General features: G+C 32.7%; 1 protein-coding gene across 3 annotated transcripts in view; it reads left to right on the top strand.

The window, feature by feature from the left end:
* The window catches only part of nbs (nibrin), a 240,997-nt gene that overhangs the window by 195,064 nt on the left and 19,626 nt on the right, over positions 1-26,307 (top strand). The window contains exons 7-9 of one of the 3 annotated variants that reach the window (XM_089592503.1): positions 5,044-5,316; positions 5,396-5,698; positions 5,840-6,165. In XM_089592503.1, the coding sequence (XP_089448629.1) occupies positions 5,044-5,316; positions 5,396-5,698; positions 5,840-6,165 (902 nt within the window). Of the gene's footprint in view, positions 1-5,043; positions 5,317-5,395; positions 6,166-26,307 lie in introns of all 3 variants that reach the window. The other 2 variants (XM_089592501.1, XM_089592504.1) reach the window with 2 other exon arrangements.

Raw genomic sequence — 26,307 nt, 5'->3', positions numbered from 1 at the left:
TTCTAATAGAGACGCCCTCTAAGTACTTGTTGATAAGAGAAAAAACACAAAGATATATAACCATAATGTGCAGCAAATTATATGATCCATTAGTATTTTATCAGAAGATGTATCATTGAGCCACACAAGAAGTGAACAAAAAAAGTTTTCATATTCTTTGTGGATTTATAGCCAATGAAAAAATACTATTTGTATTCCTAAACGATCGAAAAAGCCTCTAAATATTTCTTGATGACCAAAATCCTCCTCAGTATTTTATGACGATCCAGAAGCCACCCGCATCAAGTACTTTTTAACAGTCAAGAAGACCCATAAGTGTTTGCGATGATTAACAATTCCTTAGAGGACTTCTTAAAGATTGAAAAACCTACTAGAGTATTTTTCGACGATAAAAAAATCCTCCGAATATTTGTCAACGATGAAAACATCCTCCCAACTTTTCTTAACACTTGAGAGGCCCCGTAAGTACTTCTTACGATTTCAATATGCTTAAGTATATAATATTGTAACGTTGAATAACATTTATTTTCCATTATAGTTTTATGGAAAACTGTAAAAAAGCTCCAGAAAAAGTGAAAAATAAAGTTTTAATGTTAACTTTTTATGTTTCTCGACATTTCAGAATACCTCCAAGCATTTGGTAACAATTAAAATGCCCTCCAAGTACTTGTGACAGTTTAAAAGAGCTCTAAAATGTACATATATCAATTGTAACATCGAATAAATCATACAATCTATTATAAAATGCACAAGTGCAGCTTACGTAGAAGTCCTGATTGGATCAGACATTGCTTGATTGATGTTTGAGAACTCTTTAAGGTACGCAACATTTTGGTCTTGGAGTTAATTTATTGAGTCCATATCCTTGCTCAAGTACTTGTCGAGTTGAGTTTCAATGCTACTTAAGTATTGCCTAAATACTACACAACTACTGCTTAAGATGCAGACTAGTGCCAAATAATGTATCATGAGCATTGTTATAGGTTTGGTACACTAGTTGGTTAAGAAATGTTTAATCACAATCTCTGTAATAATAATTCCTTGATCGCACGGGATGACATGATCGGAGCTTGCTGCGTCTGCAATCACGAGCACAAATGTCCTACTAGAGGAAATATTAAATTTTAGTCATCTAAAGAACAATTTATAGTCCATTTTTAGTAACAAAAAAACGTTTTCGAAGCTGGTGCTAGCTTGACACTCAGTTTAGTAATTATGTACTCATTGCCATAGGTACAAAATAAGTAAAATCCAGGTTTAACTTTGTGCCACTTTTGAAAACGAGATGAGAAAGGTAGTAAGACAACAAGATTCATGCAAGCAAACTGAATCTGCAATCATAAGCACAAAAAAGATCTCACTTTTATGAACTTTAAAATAAGTTATTATATTAAATAACAGCTTTTCAATAAACAAGAGAAACCCTATAAAACTAACATAACATTTTATTTCCTAGTTGTTCTACCATATCAAATATTGGACTATCTACATCTTCTACAAACGTTAATTCTTTCCTCACAATCTCCATTAGTTGACTCATTTTTGATAGTCAAGCCTAAGTCTTCACTCGTGTGCAATAGCTTATTTTTTTCCTGTTTGTTTCTCTATCATGTTAAATTCTACTTCTTGTTCCTCCTCAAGATTAATTTTCTATCTGCTTGTACGAGCGTAACACCCGCAGATATTGTAACTTGTTATTCCCTTCTGACTATTATGTCTGCCACAACTTTCAGTATTTTTTGTATGATATCAGTGTAAAATTTTTAATTATTATCACATTTTTTTTTTTTTTTTTTTTTTTTTTTTTTTTTGATGCAGCGAGAAGGAAAAAATCTTTATTAACACTCCAGCTAATCCGGTGGTAGTGTTGAAGTCATCCAGTGTGCCTACCGACTAAAAACCTAAAAACTAACCTTCCCGCATGGGACAGGTCCGTTAGGACCACTCCCCTAGAAGACAAAAAAGGCATAAGAGAAGAGAGAAGAAGAAAAATAACGGAGAATTTTGAAGGCCAGCTCGCTCTCAAAGAGATGAGAGGAGGGTTACTTACGCATCTGGGTGAAGCTCGAATCTTGGCTTGCGCCGGAATAGAGTTAAAGAAGCTTTAATTTATGTTATTGTATATGTGTGTGTGGTGTGTGAGTCCGCTTTGTGTTGTATATTTGGAAGCGTACTTGGGATTAGTGTAAGTTTTCCAGTCTTTTTTTTCTCTCTAACCTAAACTCATGATCACTACCTCATATCCCTATTTTGACATTTTCGGTATTTTAACTTATTTTATCGCTCTCAGCAAAACATCTCATTTTGCTCTTTCATTACTATTTTTTTTCGTAGCTGCATTCCTTTAGCCTACAAATTGTGTCTTATTTCCAATTATCTCATGTCCCATTAATCAACTTTCTCAATTACATTTCTCATGCCATGTTTCTTTGAGTGCTACAACATCGAATACATTCAAGTAATTTTCAGTGAAATTAATCTTTTTTATGACCGCCAATTTCACAAAAATATTTCACTACACACAACAACAAATAATTTTTAGTCCACTTTCTATAACTTAACGTACTGTTCTCATCCTCGTCGAAAATACACAATTTTCTTTATGTCGTCCTCTTATTTCATATTTGAACTCTTACAGTTTGTGCTCCTTAGCTTTCTGGCTACTCTTTTTGTTTTTGGATTAATTCATTGGCTACAAATGTTTCATTACTTTTATGTTTAGTCTACTTCTACCATTAGTCTATCCTATTTTCCTTTATCACACCAAGGGTCTCTTTCGTTTTTTTACAACTAGCTTTCTCTTTCTTAAAAAAGCTTAACACATTTTGAGCTGTTCGCAGTTGTTATTTTCATGTCTTTATGTTCTTTTATCCATATTGTTTTACTTATTAATTTATTACTAACAGTATTTTGTTTTCTGATAACCATTGCTAAACTTTTTTCTAGAACAGAAATTGCTACGGTCATCGCTTTTTCTGTCCCCCTTACAAAGCCATACCTTTATTTACCTTCTTGGTCTGCTAATACTCCAACGAGTCATGTCTACTCTTTTTAAATATTCTGTTTGGAACCTAATGCTATATTTCCTTCTGACTTTTTCTGCTCGTTAATGAGATTGGTTGTTACCAAGGCTGTCTCTCGTTTGTTTCTGAGAATGATTAACTTTCTTTTCTAATAGGTGAGTGCTGTACTTCTTTTTCTTCAACCTTAAATCTGGTACTTCCAATGTCAAAGAGTTTTTGTTTTTTTTCATCCCTTTGTTTTTTTGCTTTCGCGATATTTTTCTAGGATGACTCCTGTCGTTTTTTCTTGTTTTCTCTATTGCTTTTGTTTTGCTTGTCCTCTTCTTTTTTCTCTTCCATTTTTACTACTCTTCCCCTTGTGATTAAAGCCTCTTTTTCCACCATACATGTCTTTTATTTTAACTTCCCTTTCTACTTATATTTAATTACACGCAGATTTCTATTACTGACGAACGCAAATGTCGTAAATTAAAGAAAAAAACACGAAAAAGTTGATAGTAAATAATTTTAACAGACTGAGGACTCAGAGACGTACTCAAAGGTCCTGTATAGCTTAAACCATATAGACATTGATGCATTTCAAAGAGGCTACTAAATGTTAGTGCCCTAAAATACTAATGCAGTTATCACATAGTTAGAATAAAATAATAAAAATAAAAATAATTAGTAAAAAAAAACAGATCATGAGAATTAAAAATTACAAACGCTGGGCACGTATAAGCCACTTAAGAGGTTGTTGTTGTTTACGTGTTCACTTTTTGTTACGAATTTTTTACCATAATTTTCGATCTTTCTATTGTAATATCTTAAGATCCAGCAAAAATAGAACGTCACCAAATTTTTAACAGACTTAGTAAATATTTCGTGTAACAACATACTTGTTTTTTGAGAGCTAAGGGCTGGAAGTATTTTAAATTAAAAAATGTATTTTTTTTTGGGACCACCCATAAAAAGCTATCTAAAAACACAAAACCTAATAAAATTAATGCGCAGCTCCGAGCAAATAGATATATTTGAAATTTAGTCAAATAATAGATGATTGCATCATAATTGCAAAAAAAGTAAATCATAGTAAATAATAATTTATTCTTCTTTTCAATGTGACTTTAGGATTTTATTTTATAAGCTTAAGAAGATTTATACATTATACAAGAATTTAAGTAGAAAACTGTATTATTTAAACAGTACTATACATCATGAGTCAATGATTTATCATGAAGAGTCGCAATTTACCAGATATACATTCAACTATTTTAATTTCAATGTCATCTTTAGACATATCTTTTTTTCTCAGTTACAATGTGTATCTCTATATAATTTATACTGGTATTTTATCATTTTTATGCATTCATGAAATGATTTTCTTAAATACTATCACATTATCTGAAGAATAAGGTATGATAAGATTGAATGACTGGTACTTTTAAAAATAGTTTTAATAAAGTAGTTGTCAGTATTTGTCGATAACATACTGACTCAATTATCGTACACTCGAGGAATTAAGTTGATGTAAAAATTAGCAATAAAAAAAAAGTTTTTCAAAAACAGAAAATTAACGCAAGACAAGTAAATTTGATTTTCAAGTATCACTTCTAGTAAAGTTTAATTGATGTTTGGTAAATTTTCTTCCACAATCTGGCCTAACCACAAGTGTATAGTATTGTTGTTCATATTTGTCTTGCCACTTCCTTCAAGATTATGACTTATATCAATGTATTTTAGTGTAAAATTCTACAATTACATGGTAGTGGTTACATTAAAAAGGATATAAAATTTATTAACCTTTACTAAAGTTTTTAATTCATCTGTAGTATTAGTAGTTCTACGGTGCTGAGCTCTAATAGAGTATAACATTTTTTTTTATATCTGCCTCCAAAGAAAATCAAAATTACGTAAAGTATTTATTTAAAAATATTTTCATATTTTACTTACAAAAAAACTTTATTATTTAGCAAAAAAATAAGAAACTATTAAATCTATAGTTTTCTGATGTAAGATACTACAACTACAATGTTTTTAGATGAGGAATTACAAAAAAAGAATCACAGAATGATCGCTGAAACTGAAATACCTTTGGCAATAATGTATGCATCCTTAGATCAATACTGCAATCCAACTTATCATTTCAAACAACTTATAATGAGGAAAAGTCTTAAAGAAGACACATCAGAAGTACTTGTACTTGATACTCAAGACATTCTCGTTCCTAACTTTGATTGTAATCATAGCACATGTGCCTCGAAAAGAATTTTCGTCCCTGAAACTAATGGTTACACCCCAGAAAACGAAGAAAGTAAGTAAATCTTTAATTTTTGAATATCATTTGTTTTTACATAAGTATTTTATAAACAGTATAACGTTTCGTTTAATAGGTGAACAAAAAATGTTAACACCAGACACTTATCAGTCTCATAATAAAGTTTTAATTGCAAAAAAATTTTCATCAATGAATGTTAATGAAAATGTTAGTACAGTCCAACTAAAAAAACATTTTTATCAACCACCATCATCAAGTCCCATAAAAAAATACGTGAAGGATAACTCTATCAGTGAAATTAAATTAAAACAAGAAATTAATCAAGCTGTGACTAAGTTGACAACTAATGAAAGTGAGACTGAACCTAAATTTAAGAACACGGAAGTTACTACTGAAGATAAAAATGAATTAGTTCTAAGTGAGTATCAAAGAAATAAGTTAACAATGAAACGTAAAATATCGCACATTGATGACAATGGGCATTTATTGAACTCATATCGAACAAATAAAAGCTTACTTCATAGCAACAAGATTCTAAAAACCCTTAACTCATTTAAAGGAACGTCAAAAAATGAGTTTGATAGAAGTGAATTTAAAAAGCCTAAAAAAAAAAGTACTAACTTTGATTTAGATGATCTCATTTCAAACCCTGCAAACGGTGTTTTGAAACCAAAATCTTCTTCAAAAAATTCAAATAGAGAAAGCCCATACTCCTTTGAAAAAATTATGTTGGAAAATCATTCTCAACTTCTTTATAGTAATAAAAATCAGAAAGTCATTCCCATTCAATCAGATCATAACAATGATGATTGTTCAAGAAAGAATAACCAAATTTCGACTTTGACTAAATCTTCAGAGGTAACTGGGATAAAAAACAAGTATTTGGTATGTTTTTGTTTGTAGCAAAAAATTCTTGAAATTATTCTTGATGGTGATAATTTTTTAATCATACAATGACTACAGTTTTTATAGCATTAGTATTTATTTTATTACTTTTAACACTATGCGTATTATTTCATAATGTTTCTTAACACTAAATTTGTGTGTCAGTATTTGCTTCAATTAAAAATCTTATTAGGAGATCAGAAAAAATTTTTTCGTCAATTCAAGATGTGCAGTAATTTTTTATACACTGTAGTTGTCTCAACTTGGAGTGGCTTGTGAGCGAAGTGAAAACAACACTGGCTTCTTAGAATCAAGCCATATGATAAAAAAAAAAAATAATAATAAAAATACAAAATTTTTATACTCTTTCCTCAGTTTTTTGATGAACTCTTTAATTTTTCAAAGCTATTGCCAATTACCCTAAACATAAACTACAAATCTCGTTAATCTTCTAAAGGGTACTTTTAATGTCTTATTTATAACACCCAACCTTTTTAATTTTATTTTATTTTTTTTTTTTACAAAAATGATCTCTTCACGTTGTAATTTATTATCTAACAATGTATCAAGCATTACACAAGTAGCACTCAGTAAAAATTATTAAACAGTTAACTGGATTAACCAGAAGTCAATCCAGTTATTTTCTCCGTTATTTAAAATAAAATTTTTGCTCTGCCTCACACAGCCCCCCCACGCTAATTAAGAGATCTTTTACCATCCTCCACATACTAAAATATATACTATTATTCATATATTTTTCCGCGTTCTCTGAAAACTGAATGAATAAACACTATTATACGAATGATAAACAGTTATCATATTTAATACTTAATTTAAGTATACGTGAATTTATGTTTGTTTTATTTCAATTTATTTATACATATACTGTTCCTGGCGTGCTAAGCTCATTTTTGTTAAAACTATGCTTGAACTGTAGACATAATCTTTATTCTTTGTATTTATTTATATGACATGACACTAATACACATATAATTAAAAATTATACTTTGTTATGAAATATTACAAATTCTCAAAGCATCGGCCTATTAAGATGGCTTGGATTTATGAATCACGTTACTGAGCTCTATCGAACTATGAAAAGAGAGAGAACCCGCATCCCGCGGTAAAATTAGCTTCATGATATGGCGTTTACATAAAAAGTTGTACAATAAATAAATAATACATCTCTAAATTAATTAGGCAAAAATTCATTTAAAAAATTGTTCTATGATACGTATATTTTTAATTCTTCCGCAAAACTTTATCATTCTGAAATAAGAATATATCATGTCGTATATCAAAAAATAGTAAATAATATTCCTCATATACAGGGCGTTCTGATTTTGAGCCCGGAAAACTATACCACGAGATAAAGCTCATCAAAAGCTCTCGAAAAGCTTTTTACAAAATTTGGATTCGATGGATAATTAACGAGATATTGTTGATTTAATAATTGATCAATTCCTCCAATCACAGAGCACTTAGCCTCAGGAGGCGGGGCCTAAGCATTGTGGAGGGGCGACTACGCACAGCTAAACTCTTTTACGGAGAAGGTGGTAATAGGTATGCCAGGAGACAAGGTTACCGACTGCAGAGATTTGATCAGTTACCGTACCAGCGCAAAATTCAAATAGCAAGGCCGAAGTATTTTAACCGGAGATCTGATTTTTGAGAAATGATTACGCACGTCCACTACGCTTATTCAGTGCATATTTTTTTCTCAGTAAATTTCACAGAGGAACAATTCAATTCAAATTTTTTTGAACATGCATCGCCTGATAAAAAAACCAGAATGTGAGAGGGTCTCATGCGTTGAGCTCGAATACTCAGTAAAACTCTTAATCTTTTAACGTTGAACTGCTTGGAGATAAAATTTTCATTTTTTGTATACTGTAGAAGAAGCTCATTTCACGCATTAACTTGGTCAAATTTTTTTATTTCATCAAACTTTTTAGTCTGATTTGCGAAAATAAAAAAAAATAAAAAAATAATAAATAAAATTACGATCAAGCAAGACATGTGCGTTCATGGGGCACACCTCTCTAACGTGTAAGATGTTACTAAAAAAGGATCAGTATTTAATCCATACGAAGCTTTATCGTCTGAGAAATAACAGCTACATCTAGAAACTAGAGAAAATCTCACGCTTTCAGCGCGATGGCTCAGCGCGAATCAGAATGCTTATTTTTTCATCTACGTGTCGATAGGTCTTGAACCTTTTGGTCCCTGGAGTAAAACATGACTATTTGAAAAATTTAATTTGGATTTAATTATTTAGATTCAATAAATTAGGATTCAAATCTTAAATCACAAAAAAAAATTAATTTAATTAAATAACCTTTTAAGCAATCAAGCATCGGCGATGAGAAACCCAATAGTTTATCAGTATATTTAATAACAATGTCTGCCTTGGTGAGTAAGCAGCGGTGATTCAACCCCAACTGTTTTTTTGGAAATGAGATATTAAAATAATCTTTAAGGTGAGTAAGCATCCGCGATTAGAAGCCCAACTGTTTATTTAAGAATTAAATAAAAAAAAAATTTTTGAGGCTAGTAGGCATCGGTGATTGGAAACCCAACCATTTTTCACTGGATTTATTAATAAAATAATCTTTTAACCGAGTAAGTATGGGCGATTAAAAACCCAACTTTTTTTCACTGGATTTATTAATAAAATAATCTTTTAAACGAGTAAGCATCGGCGATTAGAAACCCAACTGTTTATTTGGGAATTTACTTTTTTTTAATCTTTCAGGCGAGTAGGCATTGGCGATTAGAACGTCAACTGTTTATTTGGGAATTAAATTAAAATATAATTCTTGAGGCGAGTAGGAATTGGTGATTAGAAACCCAACCATTTTTCACTGGACTTTTTAATAAAATAATCTTTTAACCGAGTAAGTATGGGCGATTAAAAACCCAACTTTTTTTCACTGGATTTATTAATAAAATAATCTTTTAAAAGAGTTAGCATCGCCGATTAGAACATTGACTGTTTTTCACTGCAGGTTTTATTATTAAATTAATTATTTAACCGAGTAAGCATCGGCGATTAGAAACCCAAGTGATTTTCATTGGATTTATAAATAAAATAATCTTTCGAACGAGTAAGCATCGGCGATTAGAAACCCAACTGTTTATTTGGTAATTTTTTTTTTTTTTTAATCTTTCAGGCGAGTAGGCATCAGCAATTAGAACGTCAACTGTTTATTTGGGAATTAAATTAAAAAATAATCTTTGAGCTTAGTAGGCTTTGGGGATTAGAAACCTAACTGGTTTTTAGGAAATTTATTTACATAATTAATCTCTTTGAAGATTTATGAATAAATATACTAAACAACTGTATGATTTCTTTTCACCGATGCTCACTAGCGTAAAAGCTTATTTTACTAATAAATTCATAAAAAATATGTTGGGCTCCGTATCACTACCGCTTACTCGCCCAAAGGCAGATATTGTTAATAAATCCACTGGAAACCCATTAAGTTTCTTATCCCTGATGCTCAATTGCTTAAAAGATTATTTTATTGATAAATCCACTAAAAACTACTAGGATTTTAATCGCCGATGCTCACTCGCCAAAGAGATTATTTTATTAATATAATCACTCAAAATCTGTTGGGTTTCGTATCACCGATGCTTACTCGCTAAAAAATTATTGTAATAATAAATCCACTAACAAATTGTTGAGTTTCTATTTACCGATGCTTACTTGCCTAAGGCATTATTTTATTGATAAATCCACGAAAAATCTCTTAGGATTCTAATCGCCGATGGTTACTTGTCAAAGAGATTATTTTATCAATAAAATCACCCAAAATCTGTTGGGTTTCCCTCGGGGTTTCCATCACTGATGCTTACTCGCCTGAAGGCAGATATTACTGACAAATCTACTGAAAACCTGTTGGGTTCCAATAATCAAACGTGCTTACTCGCCCAAGAGATTATTTTTTTAATAAATCCAGTAAAAAATAGTTGGTATTCTATTCACCAATGCTTATTTGCTTAAAAAGTTATTTAAATAATAAATTCACTAGTAAATTGTTGAGTTTCTATTTACCGATGCTTACTTGCCTAAGACATTATTTTATTGATAAATGTACTCAAGAACTGTTAGGATTCTAATCGCCGATGGTTACTCGTTTAAAAGATTATTTTATTAATAAATCCAGTGAAAAAAAGTTGGGTTTTTAATCGCCCATACTTACTCGGTTAAAAGATTATTTTATTAATAAATCCAGTGAAAAATGGTTGGGTTTCCAATCACCGATGCCTACTAGCCTCAAAAATTTTTTTTTTATTTAATTCTCAAATAAACAGTTGGGCTTCTAATCGCGGATGCTTACTCACCTTAAAGATTATTTTAATATCTCATTTCCAAAAAAACATTTGGGGTTGAATCACCGCTGCTTACTCACCAAGGCAGACATTGTTATTAAATATACTGATAAACTATTGGGTTTCTCATCGCCGATGCTTGATTGCTTAAAAGGTTATTTAATTAAATTAATTTTTTTTTGTGATTTAAGATTTGAATCCTAATTTATTGAATCTAAATAATTAAATCCAAATTAAATTTTTCAAATAGTCATGTTTTACTCCAGGGACCAAAAGGTTCAAGACCTATCGACACGTAGATGAAAAAATAAGCATTCTGATTCGCGCTGAGCCATCGCGCTGAAAGCGTGAGATTTTCTCTAGTTTCTAGATGTAGCTGTTATTTCTCAGACGATAAAGCTTCGTATGGATTAAATACTGATCCTTTTTTAGTAACATCTTACACGTTAGAGAGGTGTGCCCCATGAACGCACATGTCTTGCTTGATCGTAATTTTATTTATTATTTTTTTATTTTTTTTTATTTTCGCAAATCAGACTAAAAAGTTTGATGAAATAAAAAAATTTGACCAAGTTAATGCGTGAAATGAGCTTCTTCTACAGTATACAAAAAATGAAAATTTTATCTCCAAGCAGTTCAACGTTAAAAGATTAAGAGTTTTACTGAGTATTCGAGCTCAACGCATGAGACCCTCTCACATTCTGGTTTTTTTATCAGGCGATGCATGTTCAAAAAAATTTGAATTGAATTGTTCCTCTGTGAAATTTACTGAGAAAAAAATATGCACTGAATAAGCGTAGTGGACGTGCGTAATCATTTCTCAAAAATCAGATCTCCGGTTAAAATACTTCGGCCTTGCTATTTGAATTTTGCGCTGGTACGGTAAATGATCAAATCTCTGCAGTCGGTAACCTTGTCTCCTGGCATACCTATTACCACCTTCTCCGTAAAAGAGTTTAGCTGTGCGTAGTCGCCCCTCCACAATGCTTAGGCCCCGCCTCCTGAGGCTAAGTGCTCTGTGATTGGAGGAATTGATCAATTATTAAATCAACAATATCTCGTTAATTATCCATCGAATCCAAATTTTGTAAAAAGCTTTTCGAGAGCTTTTGATGAGCTTTATCTCGTGGTATAGTTTTCCGGGCTCAAAATCAGAACGCCCTGTATAAAGCATAGTCTCTGAAATAGTTATTATTTAGTGTTTTTTACTCGAGCCCGACAGATACTTTAGCCAGAGTGCAGTGAGTGTTTGTTGTGTGTAGTACCATATTGCGCTACTTGTTAGTGTTTTAATAAAAGCAGGCGCCCGTTTCGTAGGTAGCCTTTTGTGCGGACATGGTCGTGACGTAGACTTCAAACAGAACTTCAGAAAGATAAGCCCCCATGCCATAAAAGAAAGCATGAAGTTCATTGAAGACAATCACAAGAGAAAAGTTAAAGGCCTTGAGGCGTCCGAAAAATCTAATAACAAACTATCAAAATAGCATACTATAATTAAACTATCAAAATATAAATTAGATACAAAACTTTAGTAGAGGCAAACGGAATCATCCAAGATGATCCACTAAAAGGATACAGACTTAAGGTATACATCCGTCTCCTTAGGCAGGTTTAGAAAGGCCTACTATAAGAAGTAATTCATATAGATATGCTTTCGTCATCTGCAAAAAATCATATTCATGGATTGACAGTCTAAGCGTGAAGAAAAAAAACAAGTCTCTAAAGAATGATAAGGACAAATAGATTTTCTGTGAGACCGTGCTGCTAACTTTCAAGGCTTGAAACCTTCCTCAAGAAATTAAAGCGTACTAAACTGCTAAAAAGGTGGAGCCCTATGTTGTGTGCCCCATGCTGTGCTTGGGGCCCTAACGATTTTGGCCATACGGTTGAGAGATGCAGAAATGAGGCACCTTGCACCATGTGCAGACAGAAGAAGTACGAGTATCAAGGCTGTGAGGGCATAGTGCCCTTTGACTGTCCGGTCTACAAGATTCAATATAGGATTAACGTCCTAATGGCCTATAATGATATCACAAGAGCTGAGACCAAGAAATAAGTGATAAGAACTAAACCAAGAAAAACTACCCAGAGTTGAGAAGTACCTCAAGACAGACTATTTAGACAAAATAAACTGAAGTGGTTACAGAGCAACCTGAAGCTAAGATTACAAATACATCTAAAAAGAACAACAAAAGCCTAAAAAAACAGCAACTATCTCAACATAAAAAAGATAAAGCTGCTGACCATCCAAAACCAAACGATTGTATGAATTCACAGCCTCTCTCACCCTAACAAATGCAGCAATTTCATCTTACTGCGCTTTTACAAAGAGGTAGACTCCACTATTAGACTCCAGAATTCCTCTGAAAACTAGAATAAATACACAAAGAAAAAACCCTGTGACTCTTCGCCTCAGAACTCTATACGAATGAAAGGCACCATGAATTAATTCAAAGCTAGGACTTTTGTCAAGAAAAATAAAATCAATTTTTGATTTATAACATACATCTGTTGAGTGAAATGAATCACAATAGTGTAAAATGCAGTAAGAAATCAGAATTTCATAGTATAATACTACAAGGATTAATAATAAATAAGATTTCTACACATACTGTGACCTACTAACTTTTAAATAGACGTGGACAGACATAAAGAAAAATTTCTAAACCTTGATTTTCTCAACGCTAACCCCTTAATGAGATACCAATTCTTTACAGACACTTTACCTAACATCATCCTCAATAATACCGAACCCACAAACAACAATAACAATAAATCCAACATAAAAAAAAATCATTAAATAAGACGTCCAATGACAGTTGGATAAAATTTTAAACAACGTCCAATGGCAGTACTGTCAAATTTTGTACATACTAAAAAACAAAACAAAGTTTCGGCCATTTGGATGATGTCCTGGCCCTCATCAAGTAAAAAAATCTATGAGCAATAAAAAACTCTTTAAAATACAAATTTTGGTAAATACAATGAATGCGAATTAAGTGAAGTGTATAACATACCTCTGACTCTCACGAAAGGGATGTAAAATTGTAATGTAGTCGGAGTTTCCAATAACCCCTAAAAATTCAATCTACAGCTCTAATTTTATCAAATCACTCATTTTTAATTGTTACCAAAATAGTGAGTATCATAATAGTCTTGTTATATAATCTAATATACACCCAAAGTTCTCTATAATTTTCTTTTACCACGTTAACTGCAATAAAATATTTGAATACCATTATTGGTAAAAATTTGCAGGAAGTGAAGAACCCTGGTACTGCTTTTAAAAAACTTGCGGGGGAGCGTGGTACGATTGATGTCTTCACCGATAAACCGAGACTCACAGATGATTGCAACGGCGATCCGGAAGTTAGTTTTACCATCTGAAGTAATAGAAAATTTTTGAGAATGTCCCATAGTATCTTTTAAAGTTTTACGGCAGAATGCTTGGCTATTGGTATCTCTAAAATGAATCAGTGTTACCAGGTACACCAAAAAAAAATCTAGAAAATTTAGAGTCTTCTCAAACTCTAAAAGTATAATTTATGCACTTAGCAACATAAGAGGTTTGGAAAATGAGTCTTGTTTCCTGGTCTAACTAGGAAGTGACCTAGCAGAACTCGATAAGAAAAATATCATGACAAAACTATTACAGATCCTGTTAGACATGAAAATCTAGTGAAATGAGCGCGGGGATAAAAAGGCAAAATGTTGCTGCTCGTGATACCCTGGTGGTGCTTGGCTTTCCATTATCCGATCTCGCCACCTACTACAAAGAAGTGTGCTTCAATAAAAACAATGATAATCTTTCGGAGGTTGGAAAAGAAAAAGGATTATTTCACTTTGAAAACTTTTATGTCAACTTGAAAAGGCAATTTTATTTTAATCTCATCTGTCTGAGGAAAAAAATGTCTACAATAAACCGTATAAGAAATATTCATACCTCATTGAATAGTAGCCTGCATAAACTGAAAATTATCGAATCCAATATTTCTAAACGTAAAAGAAAAACCAATACAGTTAATCACACATTTTGGGTCTGCGAGCTATATATATTTTGCAAAGACAGACCATGACTAAAAAACTAAACGATTTAAAAATGTATGATCCCTGTTCCGTACCTTCTCTCTCTGCTGACAATGATTAATGCTTATGTTATTTATATTACCTTTGGTTTTATCATAAGTCTTCATATAAATATATAATATCACTAAGCTTTTTGTAGATGGCAATTAATTTTAATGCTATTGCTTTGTTATATTCCGAGTTCATACGGACGAATCATATTGTAAGTAATAGTGCAATCCATCCTTAAAATTCATACAAGACGTATTTGGTACATACAGCAAGCTCATTTGACAAGTGGTGCTCATACGTCACTTAAATGCGTGTGTGTGTATTAGCTTTTAAGTGTATGTTTTATAATATGCTGACATATAATACGGCCAGCTTCGTTGTGAGAATGCATTTATGTATTGAAATCGTACGTTTCATGTATAAATGCATACATCGTATTGTATGTATGAATGAATAGTTAACTTTTGCGTTGATTGTCTATTTCTAATAATGTGTTCCAATTTAAAAATCACAACTAATTCATTGTTTTATTATACTCAAACTTAATTGTAAAATTCCGAAATTGTGAAATTTGTAAACTTATTGGGTTGGTACTATTGTATTGTTATTTCCTAATATATGAAATCATAACATGTAACATCATCGTGCAAGCCTATTGTTTTGCTGTCAACGCAGTCTGCAAGAACATCGCTTATTGGTTGACCTAATTCAACGAAAGGCCTCATTTACTCACTCTGACGCTATAAAAACGCACCAAGAGAAAAATTGCTCTTTTTACGTATGTCACTTGTCCTCTAAAATTGTAATCTACTCTTGACTCCCACGACTCGCGAGTACGTTTTATATGTAAGGCATAACGTGTTAGCTGAGGCAGCTTAGGCTTATTTAGAGAACATCAATAGTATTAGACTACGCTAAGGAGCGAGGTACAACGAAGGAGGCCCACCGAAATTAGTTCCAGTGATAGCAGAGAAGGCAGAAACTGCAACATCTTAGTGGCCACGAACTTATTCGTATAGTATAAGGAACCACTGAAAATTACTGCTCGAAGCATTTGGAAACTCCGAAGCAGCAGTAACAATAATCAGTGATAGATGTAAGTTATTTATCAGTCATATAATTAACACTGAATCTTGTTAAAGTGGCTCAAGTCAATTATATTTAAAAGAATTAATTATTTTAAATTGTTCTAATACAAGAATATACTATTTATATCATTTAATTGAAGATTTTGTGCAACATAAAAAAAACAACAAATCTCACGAGCTAAATCTACCAATGGCACTAAAATGAAACAATTAAGACCATTCTCTAAACAAGTCTGGTCATAACAGCTTTTTGTAAATCTATTAAATATAACAATATTTTTTTTCTTCAAATGGTCGTGCTTAGAAATATCTTGAAACACATTTGTACGTATTGACACTATGTACCTGATGTATATTACGATTAATGTATAATATTCGAGTTGTATCATAGCTGCATGAATTAATTTGTAAAGCCAATAAATTTATTTTATGACTACTACTCAGTGAATCTGATAATAATACTTTTCAGCAAGATGTCAGTTACCGTAGTCGTTTACTGGTAGATGTTAAAAACGGAGCTGTTCGTTGTACAGTTGAGTATTATAGCTGCTGATGACCCCCTCGACTCTGACAGTCTCCAAGCGACCTTAGGCGAAAACAGAACCAGCTCAAACGCTCCAGAGTATTTTGGCCATCTTTTCGACCAGCCTCGTGCTGCTTGTCCGATCGTCCAAACTTCTAAGTGAAGGGTGAAACTCATAGATTCGTTTTTCAAACAAATAAATTTAACTTTTTTGTTGGTCAGAAATCAGCGAGTCCGTTCAAAACGCTGATATTTGCATTCCAACATATCAGGGCTTGGCACCGAAGGACGGCATGCCTAGCTATGGCCGCTAGCGTTGGTGGCAGGGTTTGATCAACTGGGTGATCCATTTTTCTTCAGTGATTCCCGAGCACTGCCCATCGAATCTGCAAACAGACTAAAGATAAGTACCAAACAGGTTTTGTCAGTGATAATCATTTCGAATGCCAAAATATCTCGTATGTTTCGTCCGTCTTAATCAAATAACATAATACGAGCGAGTCGCACAACCCAACTTCTTTTGCGTATGTACATGTGTATGAATTGACTCAACCATGCGTGACTATTTGTATTATGTATGCCTTGGTTTATTAAATTAGTGCACAATGTATCTCAGATTAGAACTGACTTTCATTGACTTCTCGTTGTAACTATCCCTTTCCCAAAATCCAGTGAATGTTTTACTCTATCGATTCACAGCCTTCGTAAAATACAAATATTACATTGGGGCTCGACAAGTTGGCTAAAAAATAAGATAATAACAAAGGTTCTTGTCGTTCATGGGGGATATGAAGTATGTCAATAGAAGTGGTAGACGATTGCCTAAGCGTGTTCATATTTCAAGTAGTAGAGGAACCCCGTGGTGTAAGATTCCTAAGAAAAAACAAAAAGTAACAGTTTTGAAATGTTAGAAGCAAACGACAACAACATAGATCAGGAAAGGTATGTACAGCAAGAGTGACCTAATAATCAGCGACAGGAGATACAGCAGCTGCAAAATCAACTCATAGTACAAATTCAGGAATTCGAGCAGATGTGACGAGCCGTGTTCTGGCACCCGAATTCTGCGAAAAAAACGTGACCAATCCATTGGAGTTTTTAGAGGAGGTAGAAAATTTTTTTTTGATTTGAAACTTTATGGAAGGGACAAAATTAAATATTATTAATGTTTTGTTACGTAGAAACTCTGTCTCTATAGAAGACTTGTTAAGCTGGTGCCTGTAAATATTAAATATTATTATCTTGCAACCATTCGGGGCTTCAACGATTCCTTCTTACTTCTGAATTTATTCTCCATTTGAATTTTATTTGCGGATCCATATTTTGTGATGTATTTGCAAAATAAAAAATCGAAAGAGAAAGTCACGATGCTAAAATATGAAAAACGTATTTTTAAGCACTAATTTAGATTGAAATTTAATTCTACCTGTACTATTAGATTATGCTTTACTTTCAGATTACGGAGATGTATCAATTAATGAAATTAAACGTCACAAAACTTGTAAATAATGAATTTTATTATTAAGTTACAAAATCTGGTGAAGAAGAGAGTAATATATTTAAGTTTTTCCCTTTATTCTTTTTTAATTGGTTAAGAAACCAATAGATTTAGAATTAGCGAATTTACAGGGTATTGTTTAGTTAAATTTTTGGGAATAAAAATAGGAACTTAAAAAAACTTGAGTTCCAAAATACCTGGTAAAAGCATAGCTCTTGTCAGCGTAAATAAAACTGCATGTAATAAATGGGAATAAAATCAATAGAAATAATAATGAATAACTATAAAATTTAAAAATTCAAAGCAGCTCTTGGAAAAATTTATCCGTTGTAATCCAAAATAGAATGTTATTCCTTATTTTGTTTGTAACAAATCCAATGGCTTTGGAATTAAGGGATTTTTAAAATACTTTTCAATATAATTTTTATTAACAAATATGTATACAAAGGTAAAAATACGTGAGCCCAGAAATACTTAAAAAAGCACAGCTTTTATCATAAAAAATTAAATTGTACGTAATAAGTATCAATAAAATAATACTCTACAATAAAAAGTTATATTAAAAATATTGTCATTTACGAAATACGTTAAGTGTATTTTTCATTGATAGGAGCTCAGAGCGTGACACATTAATGCATTAAAAATGTGTTTTTTAAAACTTTTTTCTTGTAATGCCAATTGATACTCGAAGGATCTCAAGGCACGCACGCCTTGGCTTTATTCGTAAACCGAAAAATTTAAATTTATATCATCTTATAACCTTAAAACCCAAGTAAAAATCGTATAATGATAGTATAAATTAAGAAACCACGGCGTATTTATAGTTCGAATTTAAATTTTGCGCCGCCAGCCCCTAACAACTGTAATTATCATAGCGCGACTACATATAAAATAAATGAAATAAATAAAAGTGATCTGCCTGTCAGGCCTTTTTTTTAATACTTACCATTCTCATAATTGAATTTATAAAAAGTGTACCCTACACAATAAGATTTTTTAAAATATTAAATAAAAATACCGAGTTCAATAACTCACTAGTTGGAAGTTTCACTTCTGCCAGGGGTCCCGAGATCCATGCCGGATTTTTTTTCTAGAAGTTTGTATAAATGCATTGAATTTTAAAGTTAAAGTATATTTGTATGAAATGCGTCAATAAGTGACATATAAGAGTGTTTGTTCAGGTCTAAGTTGTTAAGAAGTACGACATGCGTATCCAGAGGACTATTACTTAAAAGGTTTCGGTTGAACCCAGAGTTGCGAATGTAATTGTATGTAAGCCTGGTCAGTTAAGTTAAAGTCTGTTTGTAGAGCGTAAGGTGATCCTCTCGTATCATAAGCTTGTTCTCTTGAAAGATGGATTGCATATTGTTTTCTTTTGTTTTTTGATTTCTTTTGTCAGTTTACTGAAAGGGCTGACAAAAAGATGGGGTATTTGTAAGGTATTAAAGGAATAAAGGAGCGATGGGTCTTGCTGTAGAAGGCGTGGCTTCTTGCGTTTCTTTACCTGAGAGAGTAAATATCCGAGGATTCTTGCCAGAAACAAGGAATTTGGTCGGGCCTGTTGCTCGGAAGACGCGGTGGATTCATCTCGTACTGTCCGTTAACTAAAAGTGCTTGGCTTACCGACGTCCTGCCTGGCCAATTTCGCGAACGTCCGTACTTGGATCTGTTTAAGACGCTGAATTCACATTCTGAGATACCAGGATTTGGCACCGAAGGACGGCATGACTGGCTAGGGCCGCTGGCGTTGGTGGCAACGTGTGATCGACTGCAAGATTCATTTTTCTAAGGCGATTCCTGACGGCCCATTGAATTCGCGAACCGACTAAAGATAAGTACGAAATAGGTTTTGTCAGTGATAATCATTTCGAATGCCAAAACATCTCGTATGTTTCACCCGTCTCAATCAAACAACATAATACGAGCGGGTCGCACAACCCAACTTCTTTTGCGTATGTACATGTGTATGAATTGGCTCAACCATGCGTGACTATGTGTATTATGTATTCCCTGATTAATTAAATTAGAGCACAATATATCTCAGATTAGAATTGACTCCAATCGACTTTTCGTCATAAATGCATAAAAAACCCTTTTCAAAATCCCGTAAATGTCTTACTCTATCGATTCACAGCCTTCCTAAAACTTATAAATATTACAGTCATTAAACAAAGTTTTACATTTGCTTAAAATTCACGTTTCTAACACGCAGCTTTATCACTGAATTAAGTCTCACATTCGCTTAAAAGACGCAACAGAACTCACTACCTAACCTTTATAGTTATTTAGAGCATTTGACGAAAGAGAAAAGGTGAGAATTGGTATCTACCAGGAGTTTTTGTGCTCTTGCATCTAAGGAGGACAAGTACGGTTAGGGATCCAAACGACCAATTAGAGCGTAACTCAATCACTCTCGATTGACACGAGCACAATTGTGGTGCAGTATTTATGCAGTAATTTATCGTTAAAACTACTGATCTCTCGTATTTACTTTTAGTACAAATTGCTGTTTGAATTGTGTACAATACTTCTTGTGGATATAGGCAGTAAAGAATTCTAAAATTGTTGATTATTTTCATTTTTTGATGTAGTAGTGCGAATTGATGTTGTAAGATAAACGCTTTATAAAATTGTTCGGAAATTGCACGCATAGTTTGAGTTTCGTAACGTTGGTTTGTTTTGAAAAAAGTAAGTTATACGTCACGGGATTGCAAAAGTAAGTATATAGCTTGATGTTTAAAGATCGCTTAGCATTTGTTTTTTTATAATTTAATAAATAAAGCCTACATTTTAAAGTTATGAATAATAAGTATTTTACATGCTCACAATCAACCTAAATTCAGCGGTCCAAGTTAGTGGCCAGCCAGGACGAATAGGTTTTGTCAAGAGACTCCATGGCTTAACAAAATAATGGATTTGAAGGCTAACCACAACTCAGAACAACTTTTAACAGTGTAAAATAAACACTCCAACTTTATTCAATGCCAGTATGAGTTGAATAAAAATTTATAATCAAATAACACAAAAAAAATAATGACATTTTTATGTGAAATCGTTTCCAACTCAGCCCAGTATGATATCAGATCCTTAGATCGTTCTTGGAAAACATACTTGTCCTTGACCAGAGTTCTTGAAAGATGGGTGACAGGATGGTCAAACCCATCTTTTTTATGACTTAATACCGCTCTAATAGCGTAGTCAGATAAATCAGTTGTCAACTTAAATGACTAACTAAATTTAGAAAATTGTAAATTAGGCTCTTGACATATACGATCTTTCAGTGTTTGAAAACTATTTTCTTGCACTTTAGTCCGTTCAAATTTTTCTGCCTTGTTTAATAAGTCTGATAATGGCTTAGTTATTTTTGAAAAATCTTTAATAAAACGTCTTACGTATCCTGCTAATCCTAAGAATTGTCTAATATTTTTCATAGTTTTTTGTTGGGAAAATTCTTTAACGGCCTGTATTTTTTAGAGTCTGGTTTTATTTTTCGTTGACTAACTATATGTTCAAGAAATATTACTTCTTTCCATAAAAACTCAACTTTATCAGGCCGGAGTACCATATTGGCTGATAATTGGATCTTAATCGGATCAAAAGTAACCTAACTTCACGATCATGATGTACTAGACCTTTTGTGTAAATAATAATATTATCTAAATACACTAGCACTTCAACATTTAATAAACCTCTCAATTTGAGATCCATTGGTCGTTGGAACGTGGCAGGTGCATTTCTCAAACCTACGGGCATCCGCCTGTATTGATCATGTCCATGAGGTGTTGGAATCGCTGTTTTATACTTATCATGTTCAGCCATAGTAATTTGTTAAAATCCAGTTGTTGAATCAAAAACTAAAGAATATATGGATCCTCCCAACTGGTCCATGATATCTGCGATATTGGGAAATAGATATGCATCACTAATGGTCTTTTCATTAAGTTATCGAAAATCAATCAATACCCTTCATCCTGGATCTCCATGGCTATCAAGTTTTTTTGGAACAATCCAGAGGGGTGAATTGTACGGTGATGACGAAGGTTAAATTATTACATCATTAAATTTTTTCACTACGTGCTCTTCTTAAACTTTTCAATGTACCGGTGGATGACGATATTGTTTAGCGTCAATAGGAGTATTATTTTCCGTTGGGATTTGATGTGCAACAAGATTAGTACAGGATAAGGGGTCCTCCCAATAACAAAAAGATTTTTAAGAATTTGGAAATTAGCCGATAAATTTGGTCTCATTTTTCCAAGTTTAAATAACCGGTATGCACAACTTCTTCTATATTTGTTTATTCTTTCTTTTTCTTTTTTGATCAGTAGTCTCTCATATTCGCTACTAGTTTCGAGATCGAATTCAGATGCAACATATTTAAAGGGTAAAATTTTTCTTGGATCTATTTTAATCGTGATTCTAACTTTGTAAATGTTTATCGCCATAACATTACATTGATTGTTTTCATTTTTTACTATTCCTGCTCCTTAATATACGTCATCACGCTCTATTGTGGTAAGTATCCTTCAGCTAAGTTAATATTAATTAAATTAGCTCTTACTACTGGACGTGTTCGAGTCTTGATCGTATATTCAGTTGGTTTATTAGTGATTTTTCATTCCTCATTAAGGCAATGTTGTTCTACAGTAGGTGCATTTTTACTCTGTTTAATGGCATGAGATTGAAGTGTATCTTGGTCATTTAATTCATTATTTTAACTGTGTATCCTACTCTTATCACTTTTATTATTAGTGGGCTTCATAAAATCATAACACATTTCTGATAAAATCAATTTATCAAATTCATTTCGAAAATAAAAATCAGCTTCTGTTTCTCCAAATTCTTTTGTATTTAGGTATATTTGACCTTTTGGGCGGACCTACGATATATTCATCATAGAATTTTGGTTGGTCAATTTTATTCTCAAAGCTCTCTGTCTCTTTGTTAGTAGTGAGAGTGGTAGCTGAATTTTGATTTTCCTGTGCTTGTTTCTTAAGTTTGATTGCTTTTTGTTCTTTTCCATCCCTTTCCAATCGTTCTATTTCTTCAACAGTTTTTTTAAAAAGGAATGGGGTTCATTACATTATCATCTTGTACTATAGCATCGTGATAATACGATAATGTGGCTCGTCGCTCTTTACAGAAGTTTCGACCCAATAAACTGCCATCTTTGATCATAAAATCGTTAGGGATCACAAGAAAAATTGTAGATTTCCCTTGTATAATCATTTACTTTGTTCCTTTAGTTAATACTAGATGGGGTGTAATTCCGGTCAGATTAATAACTTCACTAATCTCTTCATGTCAATATGGGTGCAACTGATCTAATTTAATCAGATTTTTAGCAGCACCATTATTAAGCATGAGTGTGATGAAGCGATTTCTCCCTTCTGGGATTGACAACCTTATGCTTGTAGGCTTGTCGTCTACGCCATGTCCCTGGCACGTACCGATGTGGACGGTTTCGATTTCGTTGCTATGGTCATTACTTATGCTGAAACATTTGGTTTAGGGGTTGAATTCTGTCTTTGGGAGCTTACCTCCGAACGACGATTGGGGTGAGCTGCCTGGGAGTTTAAATGATGCGGCAAACATTCATCTCCTGATTGGTAATGATTTTGAAAATTCTGATTCTGAAAATATTGATTCTGATAAATAAAATCATTTGGATAATAATTAAAGTTTCTCGGCTGATTTTAAAAATTCCGATCTCTCTTCTAATTCTGATAATTTCGACGGTAATTTTGTCCATTACTATATTTTTGATATTGTTTATTACTATTTTGATAATTATTATACTGCTTATTAGCGTGATGATTCTGATTGTCGATCAGGTATTTATTAACTTGTGTTATTTCATGTGATGAAAATGGCTGGTCAGGGTACCTATTCTATTGTGGGTATGGGTTATTAGGATTATTTTTAAAATCACTTCAAGGTAGTCCTTGCTATCGTGTGTCCAGAATTATACCTGCTCTCATTTGGCTCTCCAATCTCAATGCAAACTTGAAGGGATCGGCTAGAGAAGCAGGTTCTTTTGCATCTACTTGCTGGCCTATCATAGGTGCTGGTACTTTTATGAAAATATCTTATGCCATGTCTTTTATAGGGGTCATCATATGCGCTTTGTATGTATTGCCTTCATCTTTCATCAAGGCCTTTTCAGCACCGCTCAGCAGTACTTTACGTGATCATAATATTCACCAACCGATTGACCTTGTCGTTGGCGGACTTTCTGCAGCTGAGTTTGGTAGGAAGCAACGGTTTTTCCTGTCGCATATCTTCTTTCAAATGGGTTATAAATGCTTCGAGGTTTTAGAAATCTTGGCCGCTGACGCTCATGCTTGTGGCGCCTCGTAGATTCTGCAATACTGCTCTTTTATATAATTATTTTTTATCATTTTTGACCTAGCTTTCTCCGTTTTTAACATCTTGTATATAACCCATTAGTGGAATATTTTTCCCATCGAATGCAGGGATGGATTTAATTGCATGTTTGTATGATATCGTCTGCCCTTAAGCAAGGGAGTATACGGCGCAGGAATTTCTCATATGGCCTATGCAGCTATATATCCTAATTGCTACGCCAGCGTAATGTAGGGTGTGATTTAAAACTCTTTCTCTTTCTCTCTGCGTTGAATGAAAGTATTTGTGATTATGATAGATCGCTTTAAGCAGCAGATCTAGGGTAAAGAGTGCCCGCTATTTCCGCAGGATTAATAGGGATGAACCGCTCTGGTTAGCAGATTCAGGGTAGGATTAGAAAGACCGCTCTGGTTAGCATATGTTATTTATAGAATGTCTGATACTCAAGCAGGACTAAAGGTATGAACCGCTCTGGTTGGCAGGTTCAGGCTAGGGATAGTGTATTGTTCTATCTCGTAAGTGTGTAGTATAGGAGATCACCTTTTTTTTCCTTCATTTTTCTACTGTTGTTTAAAACACAATATTATCTTATTTTCCACGTTACTTTTTTTTAAATTTTATTTCATAAGGGTTACCTTTTCTTTTTTGTTTTACCATCAATTCATGAATTTATTATTATTTATAAATTTTTTTTATTCACTTTTTTTTTTAAATTATAACTAAGTATTGCATATACCGAGCTTTGCGATCAGGCACAGCACATACGCGTCCGCGCACACTTCACTACATAGAGTGTTACGCATCATTCTTGGACATGCTTCATTAAATGCTGTTTATTTTTTCTTAAAAAATAGCACTAAGAGAACTTGTAGTAAACAAACAAATAGCTATAGACCATAAACCACGCTTTGCTATTATTTTTATTAAATGATAAATCGTAATTATTTAACTTGATCATCCAGTAATAGCTGGATGTTTGTGGACTTGAGTCTCACGCTCCCTGACTGGCCGTGGGACCAGCAGCATGTTCAACTATTCGGTTGTTTACTTTCTTTAGTGTAATGTGATTTTTGATTTATTTATGTGTATATTTGTGTATTAGAATAATAAAAGATCGAATACCTAGTTTTATTCTCCTTGGTCGTATTATACTTCGTTGCTGTCAATCCATCGTCCGGTGGTTCTTTTCTCTATTTAATAATAGCCACTTCAGGTCAATTAGTTTAATAATTTAAATTGCTTCCACTTTACTTGGTTTATTGTTAATTTTTACTTTCCCTAGTTTATAGTTTTAAGTATTTAGTTATCAGAAGTTTTTGTGTTACTTTGTCACTGATATGACAAGCAATATTGTAATACGTATGTATCATCAAATTTATAGGCTTATACATGGATGGGGGTTCTGCTCCAAGCACTCGTAGCCCATCCATATCCTTTTATCCTGCTAAATACTTTTTCAGTTGAATCTTGAAAAGTCGAAGTATATCATTTAAACAGAAAGAAGTTTCAGCATTCAGTATAGTCAAATATGGTTCGGATCCAAGATATGGATACAGTCCAGATCAGTTTTTTGCACCGTTTTGAATCAGTAATGGATCTAGTTAACTAGATCTCCGTGTAATGGATTATAGACGGATTTATCTAGGATCAGAAATAAAGTGATGTTTACATTAGGTTAGTGGCTTATAAGTTGTCGGATGTGATGTATAAACAATTTAATTTATCTATAAGAAGCGAATAATATCTATCAAATATTATAAATTTGTTCAATCAGATTGTTTAGGTATCTTGTTTATAAATATTTTTCGTCAATTGAGTAATCGTTACAATTTTTAGTATTGTTCTCATGAGATTGAGTGCACTACTGAGTCAAAAATTTATAGCTATAACATAGTTATATGTAATAGCTCTAATTATAGCTATAATTACCGACAGTTATAATAACTTATAGTTATATTCAACGATAAATTAGCTATAAAGAAAAACAAATTTTAGCTATGAATATAATGCAGGTGTTTGTAGCTATGAGTTTTAGGCTAATTAAAAAAAAAAAAAAAAGTTTATTCATACCAAATTTTCCTAAAGATGTGATTCGTGTTAATATACGGATAAGTAATAACTTAAAAACTGATGGATTCAAGAATTTGAAACAATATTTAGGAAATTTCAAACAGGAAAAAACAATTTTTTTTTAATTCATGAGTACGTAAAGTCCCTGAATTTTGCCGTTATTATATTGGTGATAATGTCAT

Source organism: Copidosoma floridanum, unplaced genomic scaffold, assembly GCF_036245765.1.
Source record: "Copidosoma floridanum isolate Cflo_tuat_1 unplaced genomic scaffold, Cflo_Japanese_pri ptg000018l, whole genome shotgun sequence".
NCBI lineage: Eukaryota > Metazoa > Arthropoda > Insecta > Hymenoptera > Encyrtidae > Copidosoma > Copidosoma floridanum.
This window is presented reverse-complemented; position numbering and strand designations above follow the sequence as displayed.